At 49.8% G+C, this 11130-nt stretch overlaps 1 protein-coding gene across 1 annotated transcript; it reads left to right on the top strand.

Moving 5' to 3' along the window:
* Positions 1-6143: 6143 nt before the first annotated feature.
* Positions 6144-8293, top strand: Foxd1 (forkhead box D1). Its single transcript, XM_050153879.1, has one exon. The coding sequence runs from the start codon at positions 6271-6273 to the stop codon at positions 7606-7608; it is 1338 nt and encodes a 445-aa protein (XP_050009836.1). The 5' UTR covers positions 6144-6270; the 3' UTR covers positions 7609-8293.
* The last annotated feature ends 2837 nt before the right edge of the window (positions 8294-11130 follow it).

Raw genomic sequence — 11130 nt, 5'->3', positions numbered from 1 at the left:
ATGCCCCCACATGTATGCACATGCCATTGCACGGTCATGCCCCCACACGTATGCACATGCCATTGCACGGTCATGCCCTCCCCCCGTATGCATATGCCTATATACAGCATGAATAAAATGTAGTAAAACTATATTTTTAAATAATAAAATAAATAACACTTGAACTTCTGACTTTGGGGTACAACATGCAAATGAGTGTCGCCTTGAACCACCAAGCATGCCTGGGAGGTGTGCTCAGGAGGGAGGGCTAGTTTGACTTAACTGTGGTTGTGAAAATTCCTGACTCAGTGTAAATAATTTCACTGTTATAAAACACAGATTTAGACCTTTGCTGACATCCTGAATTCTTGAGGATTTCTGAGTCTGGCTCGTGCTTGTTTAAAAAGCTCTTATGCAAACAAGATCTACCCGGTGAGGCCTGGAGGCCACTAAGACAGAGTCCCTGCGAAGAAACCTCAGCTTTCCTCCAGCACACCGAAAAGACCACCTTTAGAAACCAGCGTGGTGCATTGTGTCCATGGAATTTTCCAGGTTAAAATGCACCTATTCACGGGTGATACTGACCACTTCACCAGTGGAACTTGGCCTTGCCCTGAATGTATTTTCAGATCCTATGCAGCCCTGAAGAAGCAGTCGGGGGTGGGTCTGGCATCCCCCTCATTTCCTGTCTGAGAGCTAGCAGCTCCCAGAGACCATTGGCTCAATCATCACAGGGAGGTTGTCATGGGCTGGAACTAGCTTAGTGACACTGTAACACTATTACACTGCAGAGAATGAGGAAGAGGGAGGCCACTGATGACCACGAGGAAAAGTTAGAGTCACCCCATCCCCTGAGAAGTAGAGCAGGCAAGAAGACATAAAATGGGATGTTGTGGGGCTGCGCTCAGGTTTGCTGGAGAAGAATCTGGAGGGATCACAAACATATCTTTTACTGAAGACGATTAGAAGAGCCTGAGCTTCCAGGTCTCAAAACTGTGAGGAAGGAGAGCTTTCAAACCCACAAAGGTGGATATATTCACGAGTATATAAAGCAGAAGCCAGCTGGGTGCACTGTAAGCACAGTGGGCTTCCTTTGAGAATTTCAGGAATGAAAAGGATGTGGGGAAAACGCACATGTCCCAAAGTTGATTGGATGTCTGCGTCATGCAGAACGTTACAGAGAGCAGAGTGCAGGTTAGAAGCAGGGACAGAGAGGGAGGAAGCGACTCTACTATCCATCAACCGATGAACGAATAAACAGGATATGTGGTATAGGTATGCAGTGGATTACCAATTAGCCTTAAAAAAAAACCCTGATCTGGCTGGAGAGATGGCTCAGTGGTTAAGAGCATTGCCTGCTCTTCCATAGGTCCTGAGTTCAATTCCCAGCAACCATCTGTAGAGAGGTCTGGCGCCCTCTTCTGGCCTTCAGGCATACAGACAGAATATTGTATACATAATAAATAAATAAATATTTAAAAAAAAAAGAAACCCTGATCTATGCTGCCATGTCTCATGTGGATGAACCTTGGAGACATTAAACTGAATGTAGTAAGTCAGACACAAAAGATGACTATGGATCAGTCCACTTCTGTGATGTATCCAGATTCACACAGATAGAACAGCAGTTGTCAAGGGCTAGTGTATGTGTGTGTGCGTGTGTGCGTGTGTGTGTGTGTGTGTGTGTGTGTGTGCGAGTAGGGGGAATGGAGAGTTATTTTTTTCTTGGGTATAGATTTCAGGTTTGTGGTTATGAAAACATTTCGGAAATGGTTTGGGCTGAAGGTTGCTTAGCAACACAAGCCCTAATACTACTGGAAAACAGTACTTTGAAAACAGGACAGTAAACTTTTAGTGTATTTTAGCCCTCCTAAAGACCACAACAAGCAAATAACAAACGAGAGAGTCCAAGATTTGACTCCCGAGTGAAGGTATGAGTGAAGAATGAAGATCACAGGAAGGGCAGCCCAGGATGAGAGACCTGGGAGCGCTGGAAGAGGTCAGGTGCTCCTCCATCATGTCTGGCTGCAAGTGAAGGCAATAATGGCTTCCTCTTACTTGGCTACCCATAAGGCGCAAAGTAGTGTCTTTGTTGTTGTTTTGAGACAGGATTTCTCTGTGCAGAGCTGGCTGTCCTGGAACTCACTCAGTAGATCATTGAGTAGGCCTCAAACTCACAAGGACTCCCCTGACTCCACCTCCCCAGTGCTGGGATTAAAGGTCATATCATCACCACTCTGGAGTACAAAACACTATTTTCTTCTTCTTCTTCTTCTTCTTCTTCTTCTTCTTCTTCTTCTTCTTCTTCTTCTTCTTCTTCTTCTTCTTCTTCTTCTTCTTTTTTTTTTTTGACAGAGTTTCTCTGTAGCTTTGGAGCTTATCCTGGAACTAGTTCTAGTTCTTGTAGACCAGGCTGGCCTCGAACTCACAGAGATCCACCTGCCTCTGCCTTCCGAATGCTGGGATTAAAGGACAAAACACTGTTTTAATACAGGACTACAGAATGCCACTTCAAAGGAGGGGCACTGCCCCCAGGGGCTCCCAGAGTTTAAAAAATGATCACGTTCTAGTTCACAGACAAATCAAGGAGTCTCTTAATGTCTTAGAGTTTCTGTTGCTGTGATAAAACTTAAGACCAAAAGCAACTTCGGAAAGAACAGGTTTATTTCAGCTTCAGGTCCACATTACAGTCTATCCTTGAAGGAAATCCAGGCAGGAACTCAAGGCAGGAAACCAGGGCAGGAACTGAGGCAGAAGCCATGGAGGAGCACTGAGTACTAGCTTGCTCCTCAGGGCTTGCTTACCTGATTGCTTAGCACCCAGGACCACCAACCCAGGTGTGGCACCCCTCACAGTGAGCTGGGCCCTCCCACATCTGTCAGTGCAGAAAACACAGCACACGTGTGTCTATCGGCCAATCTAGTAGGGACATTTTCTCAGTTGAGGTTCCCTCTTCCGAAACGACTCAAACTTGAGTCAAGCTGGCATAAAACTAGCCAGCACATACAGAGTCTTGCCATCTGAGTTTACATAGCCAAGTTCCACCTTAAAGGAATCCTCTAGGTCTGTGGTAAAGAGAAGGAATTGAGGCAGTGCTTCCTTCCTAAATGTAGTGCCAAATGCGGCGACCTCAGCTCTGGGCTGCAGCCCACTGACAGCCTGTGGGGATAAACTGATAAACACAAAGTCCAAGGAGACAGCTGTGTGCGGGCGCAGTCCCAGCTCCTCAGAGGATGGTGTGAGAAAGACTCATAGACCTGAGGCCTCATTCATTCCAGGCCTTCTGCTCCCAGTGTTCGAAGCCACCAAGTCCCAGGCCAACCCGAGGGCCAGCAGGACTCCACACCACCGCCAGGGGGCAGCTCTGCCGCGTTCCCACATAGGAAGGACTACAGCCAGTCACTTTCTTGGTATGTGGGGCTCAGGAAACCAGGAGAGGGGGGTAGCTCTTGATACGGGGTGGCTGTCCTACCCACTTCTGGTAAAGATTTCTGCCCTCCCCCCGGCCCAGTACTAGCTTGAGGGGGTGAGATGGGATGGAAATTTTCCAGTCCTGGAAAAAGTCAGGGCTCCAGAAGTCCCAGAGCTGAGGACCAGGGAGGCGGAAAGAGGATGCAAAAGCTAGAAATGGGTTTCCATGCTGGGAAATTTCAGGACGGAACAGCTAAGGGGCGCCGGGTAGTAGTTACCTTAACTAAAGCAAACAAAACAGGTGCAGCGCCGAAGGTGGGGCTTTAGCAAAGCTTACCCAAATCTCTGTTAATGTGTTTAAGTCTCTACAGCGATCTCAGTGGGTTGAGGCGCTCTGACCTCGGCAAAACTCCACATTTTCCCGAGAGGCCTGAAAGTGATTTGCCACGGTTTTTCGAACACGTCCAAGGAAGAGCCCTTTAACTAAAGCTTTCGGGGCAGATTTACGGACGATATTACAAACAGAACGCAAACTCTCATTTCCCGAACCCTTCTAGGACAGACAAGTTGAAGACACTGCAGATCCCGAGCAGAAAGACGACTGTAATTTATCCTTTAACGTTATTAACATCTTGCGAACAATTCTTCCCATATTTCATCCTCAAATAACGTGCCACGAAGCAACACACAACGCTGTGAAAACTATGGTGTTTATTTACATATGGGCCGAGTACTCACAAAACTTAAGCGTTCGATGGAAAATTGGACATCTCGGTAAGGACTCTTGTCTGTATCAACAAAGCGCTCGCTGCCTGATTAACAGTGTTGATTAATGTTGGCGCAGGTTAAACGGAGCCCATTACAATAATTAGATGGTCCAGCCATACATCAAACGAGAGGCATTGAAAAATAATGCGTTCAAATCGCGAGGCATTCTCGTAGATCTTTCAAAGATCGCTAAGAGACTTTACGGGCCATTTATAAGTGGAACTGGTGGCTAGCCATTGGAGAGAACCAAACCTGACTTAAAAAGAAGTCTTCCATGGGGGCGGGAGTTTATTTTTGAGACTCTGTGATGAATGCCAGTTGGAAAAAGCGTTCCAGGAAGTAAGAAAGTACTGGGTTGATAAAATGGCATACACAGGAGGAGTATTTGAGATTGCTCCTCGAGAAAGTCATTGCATTTTACTCAGTCGTTGGCAGATGGCCATTTTAATCATAAAGTTAAACTCCTAAGACCGAGTTCCCTCTTTGAAATAGAAGCATATCAGGAAATGCACCCTTCCAAGAGGCTGGGCTATGAGAATGAATTCGGGTTACACAATTATTCGGATTTTCCATCAGTCAAAACAATTAATTTAGTTGGTGATAAACACAGCTATCCTAAAACAGAATCATATTTGAATTATTCCCACTAATTTGCCACCTGGAAGAAAAATGAGCCGCGTGGAGTTGAATCCCATATTTATAAAAAAAATTCGCTTATTTTCTCAAAGAGTGTAAGAAATAAAATATTTAATGTATTTTCCAAAAACTATAAACAGTTTATCTCCAAGTACGCCCTTGCTTTGTCTTTTTCGAGCATGAATCCTGCCTGAGCAGCATTGTGTGTATGTTATAATAATTCCAGTGTTTACCGAGTACTGTGAAATGCTCACTAAACGAACACACCTTCTATTGAAAACATAGCTCTCCTTTTTCTAACATGGCAACAGTTTTTCTTTTCTTTTGAGTTGCTCCTAGGTGCAATTTCTGTGTGTGTGTGTTCGAGTTTTCACTAAAAATTTCTATTTCTTTTCCTCATTCAACCATTCCTTGCTCTATTCCCATGGAATTCGTAAGATCCTCTCATTAGAGTGGCTTAGTTTAGCTGTCAAATCTCTAGGGCATTCAATTGCAGATAAATGGCTAAAACGCCAGCCTAACCGCATTTTTATTAACAGATGGCGGAAAACAAACGTCTTTGGAGAAGAACCGAAGGAAAAGGGTTAAAGGGTCAATAAACAATTATTACCGTGCTTAAAATGGGGGGATTTCTCATCAGATTCCACAGGCAGAGGCTGGCCCAATCCAGGGGAGCTGGGACTCCCCCGCTCAGTATTCCAGGGACCACCTCACACACAGAGTAGTTGTCCCCCAGCGGGACGGCTCCTACAGGCCACCGAGTGGTCCAATCGCCCAACCGAAGCGTCCCCGGAGCGCTTCTGACGTTGGGGTTGAGGGCTAAATCTGGCGAAGCAGGCCAGGGGCTCGAACTCGTGCAGTCTTCAGATCCGGATCGCCGCGGGCTAGGGTGTGATACAGGATATCCGAAGCCTTGGCAAGAAATAGAGGGGTCCAGTGTCCAACTCTTGCTGCCGCCCCTCCTGCGGGTGAACTTTCTCTCCCAGCACGCTGATTTCCCTCGCCTTTCTCTCCCTTCCCTGTGCGCTCTGACGTGCACACCATGTGACAGGCCCCCTTCTGCTATAAGCCCAGACAAGGTCCGCCCTCTTCTGGACTCAGCCCTGGCCTCGGCGAGCTCTGTTCCTAGATTTCGCACACGCCCCGCGCCCTCCTGGGCGCCCGACACCGACTGGCCCGCCGGGGTCCCGCCACCCCCTCCTCGGCTGACCCGTCCGGAGGGACCGCAGAGGAGAAGGTCAAGTCAGGCGCTCACTGCCCCGTGCATTCGGAGTCCGGGAGCGCAGACGCAGCGCGCAGCCCGAATCGCAAAGTCGTGGCGCAGGGCTCGGCAGCGGTTTCAGCACCTCCTGCAGCCGCAGGTCCCAGCGTGGCGTCCCCGCTCCCCGCCCGCCGCCCAGGGGCCGGCCTGGGGAGCCGAGGGAGCCGGGAGCCCGGTGCCCCTATGCGCCGCCGCGTCGCAGCGCCGTTCCAGCTATGACCCTGAGCACGGAGATGTCCGATGCCTCCGGCCTCGCCGAGGAGACAGACATCGACGTGGTGGGGGAGGGCGAAGACGACGAGGAGGAGGAGGACGATGATGACGAGGGCGGCGGCGGGCCCCGGTTGCCCGGCTCGGCCCAGCGGCGGCGGCGCTCTTACGCCGGGGAGGACGAGCTCGAGGACCTGGAGGAGGAGGACGACGACGATGACCTGCTGCTGGCCTCGCGGCCCGCCGCGTCCCCCGCGCCTCCGGGCCCTGTGCCCGCGTCGGGGACCGGCACGGGAAGCTGCAGCGGTGCGGGAGCGGGAGGCAGCTCCGGAACCGGCGCGGGCGCGGGCACGGGCGGCGGTGCCAAGAACCCACTGGTGAAGCCCCCCTACTCGTACATCGCGCTCATCACCATGGCCATCCTGCAGAGTCCGAAGAAGCGCCTGACGCTCAGCGAGATCTGCGAGTTCATCAGCGGCCGGTTCCCGTACTACCGGGAGAAGTTCCCCGCCTGGCAGAACAGCATCCGCCACAACCTGTCGCTCAACGACTGCTTCGTCAAGATCCCGCGCGAACCGGGCAACCCGGGCAAGGGCAACTACTGGACGCTCGACCCGGAGTCCGCAGACATGTTCGACAACGGCAGCTTCCTGCGGCGCCGCAAGCGCTTCAAGCGCCAGCCGCTGCTGCCCCCTCACGCGGCGGCCGAGGCGCTGCTGCTGCGCGGCGCGGGGCCGGCGGGTGGCGCGGGGGACCCGGGCGCCGCGCTCTTCCCTCCGCCGCCGCCTCCCGCCTGCGGCTACGGAGCCTACGGCTGCGCCTACGGCCTGCAGCTGCCGCCCTGCGCGCCGCCCTCCGCGCTCTTCGCCGCCGCTGCCGCGGCAGCAGCCGCCTTCCACCCGCACTCGCCGCCGCTGCCGCCGCCCGGTGCGGCCGCCGAGCTGGCGAGGACCGCCTTCGGCTACCGGCCGCACGCGCTGGGCGCCGCCCTGCCCGGCCCGTTGCAGGCGGCCACAGTGAAGGCGGGAGGCCCCGGTGGCGCCGGGGCGCTGGCACGCTCGCCTTTCTCCATCGAGAGCCTCATTGGTCGCAGCCGGGGTCCAGCGGTCGCCAGTGTGCAAGCCTCACCCAGGGCCGCTACCGGGACCGCACCGGGACCGGGTGGCGGAGGCTGCTCGGCGCAGGCGGCTGCGGGCCCGGCTGCCGCGCTCACCCGCTCGCTCGTGGTCGCCGCTGCGGCCGCCGCCTCGTCGGTATCGTCGTCGGCCGCGCTGGGGACTCTGCACCAGGGGACTGCGCTGTCCAGTGTGGAGAACTTTACTGCTAGGATTTCCAATTGTTAGAAACTCCGTTAGCGCGCGTGAGAAAGTGAAGGTAGGACTCCCGGCCCCTTTCTGCGGATGGGTGGTTGGTTTTGTTCGCTCCTCCCGGCCCTCGGCGACCTCGCGCCCCCATTTTTGCCGCTTTGGATTCTTGGACCGGACTATGTTGGGCGACAGCTGGGGCGCCGCGCAGTTCGGCTCAGCGGGTCCCTCTAATATTTATGCAAAATCGCCCTATGCTGCAACCCTGACTTGGGGAGGGAAGAAAGAGGGTGTTAGAGGAAGTCGCCCTGTTTTAGCACTAGGGGCTTCTTTGACTTTTGACAAATTGAGAAAACCAATCCTTTTGAGGCATAAAGATTCTCAGGTCCAGGAGTTAAAAAAAAAGTCAATAATGTTTATACGAAGCTCATACAAACCCAGTAAAGGTCTCCAAGAAATGCCTTTATTTGCTCACACTTATTTGGTGTACTTTTTCATGGAAAGGAAAAAAATGAATAACATGTTTACACAAGAAACAAGTCAAATTTTATCATTTCTTATTTTAACCTGTGTTTTGTATCATAATGGACATGGGGAATTTTTATTTTGTACTTATGCGTATTCTTTACAAGGAGTATTGTAAATTTTACTGGCAATTATTATTGTACTATTCTAATGTAAGATTTTTACACCTTTTTTCAGAAATAAAATGCTTAATTTTCAAAGAAAAGTCAACTAAGTAATTGATTGAATTGTCCCTGTCTTAGTTTTTTTTCCTGTTAAGGATAAAATAAAGGTCTACTAGATAAATCTAAACTCAGTACAGAATCTCCTTAAGTGTTACTCCCACAGAAAGCCTAAGGCAGCCATGGTAGCAGGATGCCATAGCTTTTCATTTCAACTTTCCAAGTCAGAACTTATTTCTCGTGACTGCCAGTGAAAGCAGTTACTTTGCTAGATGTTTACAAGCCTAAGCCTTGTTCATCATAAAAAATCAACAAGACTTTTTTTTTAAGTGGAAGCTGTAGTCACCCTACGGATAATTTAATAGAAGTGTTTGGTTTTATTTTTGAAATTCTCCAGTTAATTTCTGCTCACTTTTCAGCACACACACACACACACACACACACACACACACACACACACACACAAAACGGTAATGGAAGCAATGCAGGCGGAGGCAGCTTCTAGTTTAAAATTTTAGCAGCAAAAGGAGATGCACAGATTGTCTGTTTAAAGCGTTAAATGTCCTGGATAGAAGTATTTGCACTTATAACTTTAACCGTATGTGAGAGTTCTAATATTTAAGAAAAGTGAGTCCAGGAACTGCACGACAGAGTTCTGAGTGCAAAGGCAAATTTACCGAAATTTTAGCTTAAATGTATAACCCAAGAAATTGTCATCTTTAGCAGAGTATATGGTTCAAAGATTTCTAGATGAGAGCACCTCGGGTGTTTATTAATCTAAATAAACAATTTGGGTGATTCAGGGCATCTCTTTTCAAAGGTTAAGTCTTTCATTGCTGATTATAGTCACCATGTAATTCCGTAGGACACCAAGGCTAGTCTCCATGAGTGCAGATGGTCCTGGGAGCTCTCCTGATAGCCGATGCATCTGTAACACTTAATTTGAATGCTTTCGGTCAGCAGATTGCAGCGGACATTGAATCTGTTTGTTCAGTTTCTTTAAATGTGGGTAAATGTACACGCTATGAAGATACAGATTTAACCTATCCAATTCATACATGTGCATTACAGGCCAGTACTGGTCACACTTAGGTATCCGAGGAAGGAAAAGACTCAAAAATCTCAAGATGTTTCCCGCCTTAAGCGCTGTGTAGAGGAAGGTAAAGAAGAGGTTAGAGTAAAAAAAAAAAAAAAAAAATCACAGCGAAACGTACCACTAAATGTCTAGCTAACTGTAAATGAAGATCTTTACATGCAAAGACTTCTTGTACGCCAGCATAGCTTTAAAGAGACCAGACCAGACCTGCATCCTCCAAGAGCACCTTTATAGAGGCTTCCTTAGGCGGGACCCAAAGGCATAGACAGAGGCTCGTCTGTAGACTTGAGCAACGCACAGAACAGACTTTTAGATTTGAAAGAGAGTCAAAAAGAAAACCGTGAGATTTTTTTTTCTCTCTCTCTTAGGATGAAAGCAGGGAATCACAGCTACGCCTTTTCTTCAGATCATGCCCCTTTTAAAAGTGCCAAGAGGAGCTCTGCCTCCCAGGTTGTCAGTGCACAAGGCTCGGGGTGACCCTGTTCTAGCCCTCGGGTCCCTAGGCTGGGCTCCCAGGTCACCGTCTAGGGCAGCAGACTGCAAACCCGCTTTTGATCCGGCAGGGTGCAGTGAGGGCCGCCTGCTTGTCTGTTGCTTCCCACCAGGTTCAGCCTCCATTCTGAGATTTGGGTGTGTGCAATGGGCTTTACTTACTCAGCGAGTAAATCCCTGCGAGGGATAGTACGAGGTATAGGCTCACAGTGGTATGGGGCAGAGGCTGGGTATAGACTGAAGACTGGACCGTGGGCCTTGGATGGGTGAGTCTGGAGTCTGGGCCGCCAGGCTGGGCTGGCAAGCAGGTGCTGGAACAAAGGAAGCCGGGCTACCCGGGCCTTTGATGGGCAAGGATGTCTCCTCCTGGGGCTCCTCATTCGCATGCAAATCCAGCGCTGGTCCCCCTTTTCTTTGAAGGCAAACAGAAGGATGTTTGTGTGTTTGTAGGCAAGAAGGCTTCTCGAACAAGCCTTCCTCAATAGCCTGGGTCTCGAAAAATAAACCAGTTGGACAAACATTGGCCACCAGCTCTCCTCCTCCCGACTACAAAGTGTGGATTTGCTACAACTCATTAACCCGACGCCTTTCTCTCCTTTTCCTTGTTTCTTTACTCATCAAACGCCCCCGTAGAGCCTGGAGACAAATGACCGAAGCGCGGTCGGGAGGGAATTGCAGTTAATGGGGAGAGGGATATATTGAGGCTAATGGTTCAGGCAGCTCCCGAGGCAGGACCACACAAAAAGGAGGCTCTCCATTGAAGGCTCCGTTGTGCTGCGGGGATTTAATCTGCAGCTAGATCTAGCCAAATGTTATCTATTGCGGGGGTAATGAAGCCCTTATGGGCTGAATTGCTCCTTGTTCCACACATGGTGTCGTGACCTCAGACTGCTTCTTGGTTGATTTCTTTCTCTATCGGGTATTTATTTTATTTCTTTAAAAATCAAAAGCTAGTGCTTCTGCTCAACGACGGGTTTCCTCTCCATTCCCACCCCACACATTTAAGAGGCACTTCCTTTTCTATTTAAAAAAAAAAAGAAAGAGAAAGAAAGAAAAAGAGAGAGGAAAGGAAGGAACGAAAGAAACAAGTAACTGAGGAAGTGAAGGGGAAGGCTGTGGGGAGCTTTCCCAGTCTTTTACTTACTGAAGCATCTTTATATACACCCATCTAACTTTTTCGTTCCCTGCCCAGCAGCCCAAACTTGCTGCAGACAGAACTGGAATTCTAGATACATGCACCCTCCCCCCAGCTCTTAGAGTGAGCATGTATCACAGGGAAAGGCTTCT

Source organism: Alexandromys fortis, unplaced genomic scaffold (assembly GCF_014885135.2).
Source record: "Alexandromys fortis isolate MF-2015 unplaced genomic scaffold, M_Fortis_MF-2015_v1.1 scaffold_79, whole genome shotgun sequence".
NCBI lineage: Eukaryota > Metazoa > Chordata > Mammalia > Rodentia > Cricetidae > Alexandromys > Alexandromys fortis.
Note: the sequence above shows the minus strand (reverse complement) of the source record. Positions and strands in the feature narration are given on the sequence as shown.